The 14,425-nt window shown below is 40.0% G+C and overlaps 1 protein-coding gene across 1 annotated transcript in view; it reads left to right on the top strand.

The window, feature by feature from the left end:
- PCCA (propionyl-CoA carboxylase subunit alpha) overlaps positions 1 to 14,425 on the top strand; it is a 433,859-nt gene that overhangs the window by 105,320 nt on the left and 314,114 nt on the right. Inside the window, exon 7 of the mRNA XM_062193969.1 lies at positions 10,838 to 10,969. Coding sequence (XP_062049953.1) covers positions 10,838 to 10,969 — 132 coding nt within the window. The remainder of the gene's footprint in view (positions 1 to 10,837; positions 10,970 to 14,425) is intronic.

Raw genomic sequence — 14,425 nt, 5'->3', positions numbered from 1 at the left:
AGAAATATCCTGGGTACGAATAAATAAGTCTCTAGTTGGGTCATTCCACTAAATCTGTCACTTTGATTTCATTGTGTCATTATTATTAACCAGAATAAAGGGTGAACATTGCAGGTGATGTGGTAGGATGGATGAGGAATTATTGGACAGTTGCTGAGAAATCATGATCTGTGTTATTTTAGTATCCCAGTCAGTGTTTGAAATGTGCTGTGCAATGTAGCCTGTACTAGAGCACAGCAACTAAGTGTGCTTACAAAGAACCTCCCAGCTGTCGTACAAGCATGTTCTATTCAAACCATAAGACTCTTACTTCCATACAGCCATGAGATGAAATACTTGATGTGTTTGAGAAGGCAGGAAGTTAAGCAAGGTGTGTGGAGGGAGGTTGACATGTACATTTTAAAAAAAATTCAGACACATTTTCGACACATTTTCAAAGGCAATAGAAAAAGTATACAATCTAGAGAATATTCTAGGCCAATTAAAAATAGTTGTAAAATATAACATCTGATATTTGTCTTTACAAAAGGTCTCTCTGCTGTCCGGTTTCCTAGCTTCCTGCTCTTTACTGCAGGTAGCTCAGCGTTGATGAAGGGGCTGTGAAGAGTGAATAGGACATTTGCATCCACATCCCCTCATGCTAAGTGCTATGAAATCTTCATTTATTTTCTTTTGCTTAAACTTTACTATTTTTAACCCAGATCCACAGTTATTATAAGTTATGTTCTAAAATTTAACTGCAAAAATATTTTGCAACCAAAATGTACCAATTAATATAAATATTTATGTAAGAATAAAGAGATTTGCATCAGGGAGATAAGAAAACAGCTCATATTTGATATTCAAATTGTAGGAATCTAAGGTAAAGTCTTTTGTATGAGGTATAAAGAAATAACGACTTCAAAACTAAATCATTCCTGTGATCAGTTTGCGTAAGGAGGACCTTGGCAATACATTCCAATGTTGCCTTCTTCTTCACTCTCTTAAAAGATACATCTGAAAGAAACGCATTAAAACTTGTATCTGTATCTTTAAAGACAATGTTATACTGTAATATAAAGACCCCCCCACCCCCCGAAAGTGCAAGGTAGCTGAATGAGAATCTTTAATAATTTCTCTTAAGGACATTTAATTTTACTAAACTGATTATCAGTATTTGGCAATTTGTTTCCTTTAATTTTCTAATATTAATTTCTTTAAAAGAGAGAAGCTAATATTCATTCCAAAGCCTGATGTTTTTGTTAATTCCAATTTTCTCAGTGTTATTGCTAAACAAGGTATTGAATTTTCTCTGGGTATCTTCTCTATTGCTTTTCTTTGATTCTTGCCAGTGCAGCCTGTCTAAGATTTTACATGATAAAGGAGATCTGTGGAACTAATCCTAGAAACCTCTTTCTGTTTTCTCACATAACACCTCCAGGCACAGAGAAGACAAAATACTTCATTTGCATCCTTAAACATTAGGAACTTAGAATGAGTCTTTCAGCTGGAAATGTTATTGCATCTAGGTTTCCCAAAGAGAAAAAAGGTTAACAGCCCACTCAGGTTTATGTCAACTCATCTCTTTTTAGTGTCCTGATGTGCACAAAGAGTGTAGAATGTCGAAGCTTAACCAAGCCTGGTCTCTTTCTTCTCTGTAATCGGTGAGACTCTGGAGTAGATAGCAGTGCTGATTACAGGCAAATAAAAAGAAGACATCAGATACACACAAAAAGAAATGACAAACACAGACTTTAATCTTAGTCAACATTTGTGGAGAATATAGTAATTTGAATTTTTAAAAATAAAATGTTGCCCTCTTCAGTTTGAAAAATATACTCAAAAAAAAAAAAAAAAAAAGGACAAAGATATTCAGAGGTTTTGTTTAAATAGCTTTTTTTGTAAACATCCAATTTTCCCCCATTGGTATCTTAGTCAAAAAGCTCAGAACATTAAATAAAAGAAATTTAACAACTTTCTGACAATTTTAGTTGAAAATTAGAAATGGAAATCACTCTATTGCCAAATACTAACAGCAGAGCGTTCTGTCACCTAATGCTTGCTTTCTACCTGTATGTAGAGAAGAAGATTTTATATCTAACCGTGTTCTCTAAAATCCACTTCACTAGAAATCTGACCTCTGTAAATAGTTACGGTGGAGAAAGTTACCACTATTCTCTTTCCCTAACCAAATCTGAACATGGCCATCATCTGGAAGTAATATTAATACTTGAGTGAATTGTGCCAAGTAGACACTTAATACAGAATATACATTAGACTAAATGAAATCCAGATCTCCCTAATATTGAAAGAGAAAGACACAAGTTCCTTTGGATACACAGTGTACCATAAATTAAATACAGCCTGTGAGTGTGTCATTAGATTTCAGTTGAGCTAGCAATTATCATCCCAAGCAAATTAAAAAACTGTGTTGGTTTGTAAGTTTTTATTTAGAATTTTAAAATAATAGAACCTTTGCCCCCTCTACTACCCATCTCCCATAACAAATTCCTGTATGTTCTTCATATAAATCACATAAATTGGAATTTAATTTACAAATAGCTGACGAGCAGTTAAGGAAAATTACTCCTGTCGATGCAGGGCTGGAGGCTGAGGTCCCTCCTCTAGGTTGTGTCACTCCTCCCTTTATTGATGCCCCACAGTCAGTGTTTGGGAACGCCGATTGGGATTCACATTCCTGTTTCCTCTAATCCTGGTTGTCACCTCACAGGGCCTTGGGACCTCCAAGACGGTATTGGATAGTAGTATCGTGGAGCCTTTCCTTACCCCAGGTACTGGTGTTGGCTCACAGCTGCCAACACTGCGCTAGGAATGTCGCTCCCTCCTGTGTGTTCAGATGTTATCCTTCTCTTTTATTTTCAGTGATTATTTTTAACAGTACACTGAGTTCACAAACACTGAAGTAGATTTCAGCACATATCTGGCAAGCAGGGAGGAGGAGCCCTCTTTTACACATTAACTCTTTGGGAGCCCAGGTGTTAATGTGCCAAAAATTCCTTTTCGGTATTAAACTGAGTTGTTCGTTTGTTTTTCAATGAAAAAAAAAAGTTTGTGTAATATTACATAGAAGTTCTGAAATTGACCTTGTTGGAAATAAAAATTGTTTACTTCCAGTAAAATTAAAAAATCTGTTTTCAGGTTATATTTGCCACATTTACAGCATGGTGACCAGAACCATAATGAAGTGCAGCTTTTCGCACCCAGTACACAGTGTAGTGTTGACTGGATCAGAAGTTGAGCAGCCGGGACACAAACCGGAACCCATACGAGATGCTGGCATTGCAGGCTGTGGCTTTACCCACTATACCACAATGCTGGCTCCGATAAAATTATTTTATTTGTCCAATCATAATACAAGTATTGTTTTAGATTGATTTACTACATCAGTGTCATCCACTGTGACTTGGTTTCATAGGCTTATAGTGTGAACTTTAAAAAATTTCTAAGAACTCTTAAATCTGTTTGTGAGATTATTTCTAACAGAACCAACTCTCAGCACATTGTAAACCTAATCAGAAAAGGAGCTCTTATGGTTCTCTAAGCTGTATTGAAACACTCTGGCTCTCTGCTTGGCTATATAATCCTCTTTTTTATTTAAATTTTTATATAATGGGAACAAATTCCACGAGTTTCATATATACAGTTTTAAGAACATAATGATACTTCCCACCCTAACCTCCTTCACTCCCACCCCCCTCCTCCTTCCTTTCTTACTTTTCTTTTAATTTTGCAATAATATGCTTTCAATTTACTTTATAATCACAAGCTTAGCCCTCCATTAAATAAAGAATTTGACAAGTAGCAAGTAGAAAGTGCACTGTTCCTCAGGAGTATAGACCAGGGCTGTGCTGTTTTTAAAGCCGTAGGTCCCTGGTAGAGGATGGTATGCTGGCCTCAGAAACACCTCTCTGGCTGTGGGTGCTGCTGCACTTGTTCCTAGTCCAGGTGTTGCTTTCACCCCTGTAAGTCCATGGCTACTCTGAAACTGTTTAGACAACTGTTAGTGTAAAAAGATAGCTATAGGGTCTGCCTGCAGTGGCAACATGCTTTCTAGGCAAGGCTTCAAATCCCAGCTGCTCCACTTTGCAGCTCCCTGCTAATGCACCTGGGAAAGCAGCAGAGAATGGCCCAAGCACTTGGGCCGCTGCACTCATGTGGGAGACTCAGATGTAGCTCTGGTCCCTGCTTCAGCCTGGCCCAGACCTGGCCAACTGTTGTGGCCATTTGGGGGAGTGAACCAGTGGATAGAAGATCTCTCTCTCTCTCTCTCTCTATAAAACTCTGCCTTAGAAAAATATTTAAAAAAATAGTTATAGAAAACTGCAGCAAATAAATGTTCAATTAATGAATGGTTGCTATCAAAGTCTGATGATAATTTAAATTTCTTTTCTGAATAAGTCACATCTTCTTGTTTTGTCCCTTTTCTTTTTATTAAATAATATTGATAAAATGTTTCTTGGTGATGGTCATTCTGAATTGAATTCTACAGGTATACTTTAGTGTACTTTTTTTAGTGTGTATTTTTTGTTTTAAGAAAGTTTTTTTCCCTTTTTTTAATTTAAAACGATTTATTTTGAAAGGCAGAGTTAGAGAACAGAGAGAAAGAGAAGGGGAGAGACAGAGAGAGCAGTCTTCTGTCCACTGATTCACTCCCTAAATGGCTGTAATGGCCAGAGCTGGGCCAGGCCGAAACCAAGAGCCAGGAACTTTCTCCAGCTCTCCATATGATTGCAGTCTGGGCCATCGATGCTTTCCCAGGTGCATTAGTAGGGAGCTGGATCAGAAGTGGAGCATCTGGGTCTCTAACCATTACCCACATGGGATGCTGGCATTGCAGGCTTAACCCACTATGCCACAATGCCAGCCCCTCAAGAAAGTTTTCTTAAGTAACAGCTTTTGGCTTTTCTTTTCTTCTCTTTGCTTTTCTTTAAGGACTCCTATTATCCATATACTGGGTGGTTTTTGTGTATCTTCAGTGCTTGTCATTTTCTTTTTTAAAATAAACATTTGTTTACTTCTTTTTCTTAAAGATTTAATTATTTGAAAGGCAGAATTACAGACAGGGAGGGACACACACACGCACACACACAGAAAGAGAGAGAGAGATTGAGATCTTCTATTTACTGGTTCACTTCTCAAATGGCCACAGCAGTTGCAGGCAGCGGCTTACTCTCTACACCACAATGCTGGACCCTTGTCATTTTCTTTTGCATCTTAGAAAATTCATTTCTTGACATTTAAAAAATATTTTCCTTTATACTTTCTCTTTAAGGCATTACCTGTCTGAAAATTCACTCTTTAATTACTTGTAGTTTAGTCTTTCTTTTTCACTTCTAATTGTATTCTGAGTTCTGGCACTCATTTCTGAGCTTTTCTAGTTGTGGTTTATTTGACTTTGTTTTTGTATAATTAGAAAATGTCTTAGCTTCCTTTTAAATAATAGAAACAGTTTGGATCTGTTATGTTGGCATGTCTTTCTCTTGTGTTTTTTTTCCTGCATGGATTTTGTTGTGGTCCTTTTGTTTCTTATAAAAACATTTTGTATTTTACCTTGATAATTCTGTTTTAAATAGTTTTTATGTGAAATTAGTTTTACTCTATATTGCTTTGTAAGAAGCTGTGTATTTTTAGAAGTCTGTGACACATAGCCAAGAAGTTCAATACCTGAACAGAGATAGCAGGAAAAGGTGTATTCTGAGGCCTTCAAAACACGAATCAGCCGTGTACTCACCACATTGTTTTTTCATATTGCAATAATTACTGAGTATCCCTTCCCATCTGCACTCTGAGTTTTGATAAAGCTATATTAATTTTCAAAAACTTTCTTTCTGTTTATATCATGTGCAAACTTGAACTTCCCTGTACCAGTCCTGGAGCAACTAGCCCTTTCTATCAGAACCCCGTTTTTGTTTTTTTCTTATTAGCGGAGGGTAGCAGTACAAATCAGAAGCTGAATCCTTTGGTCCCAGTTCAGCAGTTTTTCAATGCGTATCTTTATTTTATGACCTTGATTTTATAATTATACAGATAGCAATTCTTGGTGAGCTTAATGTGTATTCACCGAAAAATCTAAATTCAGGATTGAACACTTGGCACAGCATCTAAGTCTCCACTTGCGATTCCTGCATCCCATGCTAGAGTGGCTGTTTCAAGTACCAGCCACTCTCCTTCCTGAAAGGGCACCCTGGGAGCCAGATGGTGGCTCAAGGACTTGGGTCCCTGCTTCCCATTTTGGAGACCTAGATTGAATTCTGGACTCCTGGCTTTGGTGGGCATTTGGGAAGTGAATCAGTGAGAATATCTTTTTTTTTTTTTTTTTTTTTTACAGGCAGAGTTAGAGAGACAGAGAGAAAGGTCTTCCATTGGTCCACCCCCCAAATGACTGCTATGGCTGGCGCTTTGCGCCGATCCGAAGCCAGGAGCCAGGCGCCTTCCCCCAGTTTCCCATGCGGGCGCAGGGCCCAAGGACTCGGGCCATCCTCCACTATCTTCCCGGGCCACAGCAGAGAGCTGTGCTGGAAGAGGAGCAACCGGGACAGAATCCGGCACTCCAGCCATGACTAGAACCCGGGGTACCAGCGCCGCAGGTGGAGGACTAGCCCAGTGAGCCACGGCACCGGCCTCTTTTTTTTTTTTTTTTAAAGATTTATTTATTTATTTGAAAGTCAGAGTTACACAGAAAAAAGGAGAGACGGGGTGGGGATGGGGTCTTCCATTCACTGGTTCACTCCCCAATTGGCCACAACAGTGAGAGCTGTGCCAATCTGAAGCCAGGAGCCAGGAGCTTCTTCTGGGTTTCCCACGCAGGTGCAGGGGCCCAAGGACTTGGACCATCTTCTGTTACTTTCCCAGGCCACAGCAGAGAGCTGGATCCTAAGTGGAATAGCCGAAACTTGAACTGGCACCCATATGGGATGCTGGCACTGTAGACAGTGGCTTTCCCTGCTATGCCACAGCGCCAGCCCCAAGAATATCATTCTCTTTCTGCCTCTTTCTCTTTCTTTCAAATAAAATGAAAAATTAAAAGTTTAAAAACATCTGTTATCACACTAGAGCAGTTTTCTAACTTGTGATATTTCTAAGAATGAAATATAATTTTCACAGATCATGATCATTTCTGTCGTTGATGCCCAGCGTAAAGCCTGTTAGAAGTTAAATTTTATTATTACTCTAACATAGTACTCAGCCTCAAGCCCAGTCTTAGGTCAAAATTTGACCATAACTGTAAAAGTCACAGAATTTAGGAAGTGAATGTATTCTTAGAGCTGTGATTTCAGCTTTTCTTATTTTTTCCTGTGAATCACTGTTATTTTCTAATAATGATAAAATTGCCTATTTTATTTTATGACTACATTGTATTTGGTATAACAGTGATCATTCATGGTAAATTTAAAAGGAGCTTAAAAAGTATCTTTTTTGAATTAACCTTTATGGCTGTGGTTGATAACAAAAGGTACAGGGCTAACAGAAGAGTATCAAAAGGCAGATAAAATGTGTCCTGATTCTAAGTCATCCAGCTGACTGTGGTCCAGACCTCAGGAATTTTGGAACATGCCCCATCACTTGGACGTTACTATACTCTCCAAGCCTGACCTCACAGAACTATGGGAATTAGGAGTCCAGCGTCCTGCTTTCTGACTTTGCTTTGATTACATTTAAAGGCCAACCTAGAGAATGCATGCAGAACATGTTGAAAAGGCAGAAGTTAGTGCATGGGAATAGCTGTAACATGTTATCAGCAATCCGGTGGTTGTTTTTCTTCTATTGGATGGGACAAAGAATAGTCACTAAATACCTAACATGAACTGTTTTTCTTGACAGTTTTTGCATTTTGAGGTTATTTCCCTCAAATTAGAATGCATGAGGAAAATCTGGTTAATCAGTGGTCTAGATTGTTGGGCTTTTATTAATGAGAAGTTTTACTGTATAATCATAATGTATTTTGGAGTTCTCAATTACGTTATCTCTTTTGTGTGGGCATTCCGATTACTTGATTACACCTGCCTAACATAATGGTTTTAAAACAGTATTTATGATGAAATTCTTCCATCTTAGCAGTGAAATTAGAATATGGAAAGACACGTGATAGCTGAGGCATGATTGTTTCCTTTGCCTTTACTTTGTGTTTAGGGGCTCCCAGGTTTGGGATAAAGAGAAATGAATGTGACTGTCTCTCTGGTTCAAGATGATTAGTTTGGAGACCAAGTGCTGAGGTCGTGTAAAAATTTGTGGAAAATGAAGTTAAAAGGCAGCTTTTTTTTTTTTTTTAATGAGGGAGGTCTTCAGAAAGCTCATGAAAAATGTGTATTACAGAAGAACTGTGTATGCATTTCAATTTCTTTGTGTACCAAAATGAAGTCATCTTCAAATTTCATTTTTCTGTTACCTTTTTTGAAGTACTCTGAAATGTGAAGTTGTGGAACACTTCCACTTTTCATGTGTTTTACACAGCTAGAGTTTTGCATAAGGTTTTTTTCTTCATGAAAATAAGGTCCTTTTAAAACTAGGCACAAACATTGGATGAAATACACCTTCAGAGTACCTCTTATGGCTGAAGAAGTTTCTTATCGAGCATCCTGCCATTTGTAGCGCTTACAGTTACAGGTGTTTGGATTTCTCTGCTACTCTTTGGAGTACTGTGGACCTAGGTGTCTTCTTATTCTAGTCTTCTCTTTTTCTCAGGACTTCTGGCCAGCGGAGAAAAACTTAGAATCACGGCTCTCAGTTCAGTGCTTTACACAGTTCTCGATGGCATTCAGGACCTGCTGCCCCGCAATATGCCAGCTTGGTATATTGAGTATTTCAAGCTGGAGGAATTTGGGAAATCAGCTGAGGCAGGAAGGTCTCTTAGCTTCTCCTGCCCTTCTCCCTTAGCGTAGGTCATCACACCTAGCAAGGATTTTGTGACTTTCCCCTGAAACTGGCTAGAAGACCATCTTGTTAGAGGGTTACCCCTGTACCTGGAGGAAAGGAGCGTTCTTGTCTAAAGATAAAGGGACACAGACATCCAAACAAATAGGCTTGGTTGAGTTTCCTATTTACTGCACTCAGTTACTTTTAACCTTTGTCCTGTCATTTCCATATGACTGACCACTCTTCATCAAATCTGTATTAAAAAATGCTCAAGGTTACTTGTTTCTTTGGGTCTTCATTTTTTTTTTTTTTTTTGATGAAGGTTTGCATGATACAGAAAAAGCAAACATCGGAAGTTACATACTTTCCTTTTATTGTGATAGGTATCCCAGCCATAGACTTAGAAGGATAGATGGAAAGTGTTTTTCGTCCCCTACATTGTTTTATTTAATCCTTCTAGCAAACTGGTAAAACAGCTGTCATCCCATTGTTACCCAAAGAAATGGAGACTTCAGACTTAGCAACTAAAAAAATTCCCTTTTCTTCTGACTTGCTTTTGGGCAGTAGGGCAAGTAATTATGAGTTTAAAGGTATTGGCTTTTGTATATATTTTCTCTGAATATTTTTGTCCACCACTTTGCAATCCTTCCCATGTCTGCTGTCTTTAAAAATGCGTATCTCAGCCTGTTGTTGTCTTACAGCCTCCATATTTGCCTTTTGAACCTGGGTAGGTAACTGTGGCACAGGCGTCTCAGCTGAGCATGTTGCCTCTTCATGTGTTAAATTGTCTTGTGTTGGTTCCTTGTTCTACTTGTTTCCTGCTCTGGGTAGGTTTAATCTTCTTGGACCATAGGGGCTGGGAGAATGATCAAAACAACACGCTGCTCAGGTTTTCAAGAAAATGAGGCTCCTTTCCTGAGTCGGAATTTGTTGCAGGCAGCAATGCCAAGAGGTATGTTAGGTGATATAAAAATGATACACAGATCAAACAGTTTATCATTTATACTGACACTGACTGAAGGTCCTAGGAGGATCAACATTTAGGCACCTTTCTCTGATGATGCCCAGTATACAGGGGTGTTTTTCCTTTTTTATATTTAACTTCAGTTCTTTTAGAAATACTCTATTTATTTAAAATAACTTTTATGTATTTGAGAAGCAGAGAGAAAAAGAGAGCTCTCATCTGCTATTTCACTCCCCAGATATCTGGGTGTCAGAGCACCATGCTTTGTAATCTCTCCTTCACTTTTCTAGATCATGCCCTGCATCGTATTTTACATCGTATTTTGTTCTGTCTTCTGTTAACATTGTGTTTATTATGACAATATATACACAGAGGTGGACCCATTGTCAGGGAACTAAAGCTGTTTAGTTGAGAGCATTTTTTTTTTAATTGAAACTATACCTCTAATTGATTAGGTTCCCACTGATCTTTTGCCATCACAAGGTTGTAAACATTCTTTACTTTGTCTCTTTCTCTGAGGTATCTGTGACCTGTTCATGTTTCCTTGAATTTGTTGATATCCTGGATTTTGTCCACGTTATCCTCTGTGTTTCGCTGAAAGCCTGGCATTGAGTTGGAATTCAACAAATCTGGATATTTGGGTTGTATTAGGCAACAACCCACACGGTATTGCCGATATAGAGACTTAGGAGGTGTTTTAAAGGTGAACTTCCTGTTTTGGTTGGGTGGCAGGAGATGACGCATATCAGTGTAACATCACAGAAGTTACTTTTCCAGAGAATACTGTTAATACCAAGCAGTCATGGGTTATTACTCTCAGGTATATATGTATGTATGTATGTATGTGCTATGTACAATACAGTATTACGTACTTGCATTTTAATGTGTTGACTCAAATGTTTTAAAGTTATGTTGCTATAAAATTAACAAATCTGTGGGGTTTTATTTTTATGAAAGTGTTACTCCATATTATTCTCTGTAATGTTTTTGTTAGAAATTTCAACTTGTTTTTCTCCACAGGCAGCAGAAGATGTCATTTTCATTGGACCTGACACACATGCTATTCAAGCTATGGGTGACAAGATTGAAAGCAAATTGTTAGCTAAGAAGGCAAACGTCAACACCATCCCTGGCTTCGATGGGGTAGTTAAGGTGAGAAACTATTTAACTCTCATCTTTATAATACATATTTTCAAGTCAAACATTTTATTTGGGAACGTGAGATTTAATTTATTGCTTTTTTTTTTTTTTTTTTTTGGGTGAAATGTAGGTTTGAAAAAAAACCAGTGCTGTCTGTACTTAGATAATTTTTTTAAAATTTATTTTATTTTATTTTTTTATTTTTTGACAGGCAGAGTGGACAGTGAGAGAGAGAGAGAAAGGTCTTCCTTTTGCCGTTGGTTCACCCTCCAATGGCTGCCACGGCTGGTGAGCTGCGGCTGGCGCAGCGCGCTGATCCGATGGCAGGAGCCAGGTGCTTCTCCTGGTCTCCCATGGGGTGCAGGGCCCAAGGACTTGGGCCATCCTCCACTGCACTCCCTGGCCACAGCAGAGAGCTGGCCTGGAAGAGGGGCAACTGGGACAGAATCCGGTGCTCCGACTGGGACTAGAACCCGGTGTGCCGGCGCCACAAGGTGGAGGATTAGCCTATTGAGCCGCGGCGCCGGTTGTACTCAGATAATTTTAAATGGTGTATGGCAATCTTGACTTACATGTTCAAAGGGAAAAAAAACTTGGTGATTTAAAGATATTTTGTCAGGGGCCGGTGCTGTGGCGCAGCTGGTTAAAGCCCTGGGCTGAAGCGCCAGCATCCCATATGGGTACCGGTTCCAGTCCCAGCTGCTCTTCTTCTGATCCAGCTCTCTGCTGTGGCCTGGGGAAGCAGTAGAGGATGGCTCGGGTCGCTGGGCTCCTGCACCCATGTGGGAGACCCTGAGGAAGCTCCTGGCTTCGGAATGGCGCAGCTCCGCCTGTTGCGGCCGTCTGGGGAGTGAACCAGCAGATGGAAGACCTCTCTCTTGCTGTCTGTCTGTCTGTCTCTCTCTGTAACTCTGTCTTTCAAATAAATAAAATCTTTTAAAAAAAAAGTGTTTTGTCAGATCTCTGAATTTCATTTAATGCTGGTTTATGTTTAGAGGAGTGTTTGAACTGTGATGTTTTCTGTGTATCTTTACCATGGTCCCCTCTCCATATGCGTAAAATGTACATTGCAATTGTGTTTCTGTTGTGAGTGGTGTAGCTAGCAACAAGTAGCGATCACAGACATTCACGAGTAGCTTGTTTAGCTGAAGGCTTCTGAGGAATAAGTGTAGAAATTGGAATGTATCACTTTTTAATCCCTAGGAAAAATGACTTACTTTTTACTGTTAGAGTACCTGTGTAGAATTTCTGTCTTGTGATGTAAGTTGTTCTCAAGAACTCTTCATCTCAGTGCTTGAGTACTTTTGGCATTTTGTGCTGGACAGTTTTTCATTATGTGGGGTTGTTTCATGCACTGCAAGATGGCCAGAAAGCGTGGCCTTGCTCGGTAAATGTTGTCAGCTTCTGGCCCCAGCTTACCTACACAGTTGCCCTCCACATCCTGGGGTTACACAGCTGCCAGCTGAACCAACTGTGGATTGAAAATATTCAGGAAAAAATTCCATCTGTTCTGAATATGTACGAGTTGTTTTCCTTGTCATGATCCCCTAAACAGTATTGTGTAATGGCTGTTTTTGAGTGTTTACATTTATGAGGTATTGTAAATATTCTGGAGATGGTGTCAGGTGTCTGGGAGGATGTGTATGGGTTATATGCAAACACCTGATTATATGAGGGACTGGGACATCCTTGGGTTTTATTTCTGTTGGGGATTCCGGGACCAATCCCCAGTGCGCACTGAGAGATAGCTGAATTTGCCTTTATCTGTTGATAGTTCCTCTGTTTCTTTTCCCTTGTCACAAGGAGAGGTGTTGTAGGTAGAGCCACTGCTCCTCATTTGCTCTAGAGGTATCCTTTTAAACATCAGGGGCTATGGGTTTTGCTCATTATCTTTTCTCTTCTTGTGTAGCTTAAAATTCTTCTCTTCCTTTAGTGCCGTTAAAAATGCTCAATCAATAAACATACTCATTATGTGGTTGAGAGGGAGGAATGTGATGGTAAACAAGATAGACACAATCTCTCACATTCTGGATTTCACAGTTTAGTGGAAACAAAATACGTATTCCTCCTATTTGTAATAACCCCTCTCTTTTAAATTTGTTTGAGAGTTACATATACACACATAGAGAGAGGGAGAGGAAGAGAGAGAGGGAGAGAATGAGGGAGAGAGAGAGAGAGAGGTCTTCCATCTGTTGGTTCACTCCCCAATTGGCCAGAGCTGAGCAGATCCAAATCCAGGAGCTCCTATGTGGTCTCAGGGGCCCAAGGAGTTGGGCCATCCCCCACTGCTTTCTCTGGAGCATTAGCAGGGAACTGGATTGCAAGTGGAGCAGCTGGGACTCTAACTGGAATCCATATGGGATGCTGGCAGTGTAGGCCAGGGCTCACAGGAGGATTAGCCTAGTGAGCCACGGTGCCGGCCAACAAGTATTTGTTTAAATACCTGTATTTTAGTTCTTTTTGGTATGTACTATGGAGTGGAATTGCTGGGTCATTCTCATGATACGTGTTTAACTTTTTGAAGAACTCTTAGGCATTTAAACTTTATCTTCTCCCACTTTTGTAATCCTCTCCTCTTCAGTATGAGTGGAATCTGTGACTGACTGTTCTAATTGGATATGGCACAGTGATGGCATGTCACTCCCATAATTAGTTACAAAGGTGGTAAGATGTCACTGCATTCAGTTACATTAGGAGGCAGAGTGATTGGGTATCACCTGTGTGATTGTGTTTCATTATAGAAGACTGAATTTTAGCAGACTAGAGACATCAGATTTTTGTGGCAGGCTTGATAAAGCAAGCAGCCATATTGATGAAGTCCACATGACAATGAACTATGGACAGCTTCTTAGGATCGAAGTGAGGGGGATGACCATCTGAGAGCCAGCAGAACTCTGGGCCCCAGGGGTGGGCCCTTATCAGAATGCCTGGGTTTGATACCTGCCTCTAGCCTCTGATTCCAGTTTCCTTCTGATGCAGACCTTAAGAGGCAGTGGGGATGGGCAGACCTGGATTGGGTTCCCAGCTTCTGGTTTCTACTGGCTATTGTGGGCATTTGGGGAGTAGATGAGAAATCTCTGTGAGTCCCTGTATCTCTCCCTCTCTCCCTGTCTTTCTGCCTTTCAAATAAATAATGAAAATTTAAGAAGTTTTTTTTTTAAAGATTTATTTTATTTATTTGAAAGAGTTACAGAGAAGTAGAGACAGAGAGAGGTCTTCCATCCGCTGGTTCACTCCCCAGATGGCTGCAATGGCCAGAGCTGCGCAGATCCAAAGCCAGAATCCAAGAGCATCTTCCTGGTCTCCCACGTGGGTGTAGGGCCCCAACGACCCGGGCCATCTTCTACTGCTATCCCAGGCCATAGCAGAGAGCTGGATGGGAAGAGGAGCAGCCAGGACTAGAACTGGTGTCCATATGGGGTGCTGGTGCTTCAGCCCAAGGCGTTAACCCACTGTGCCACAGCTCCG

This window comes from Lepus europaeus, chromosome 6 (genome assembly GCF_033115175.1).
Source record: "Lepus europaeus isolate LE1 chromosome 6, mLepTim1.pri, whole genome shotgun sequence".
Taxonomy (NCBI): Eukaryota; Metazoa; Chordata; class Mammalia; order Lagomorpha; family Leporidae; genus Lepus; species Lepus europaeus.
This window is presented reverse-complemented; position numbering and strand designations above follow the sequence as displayed.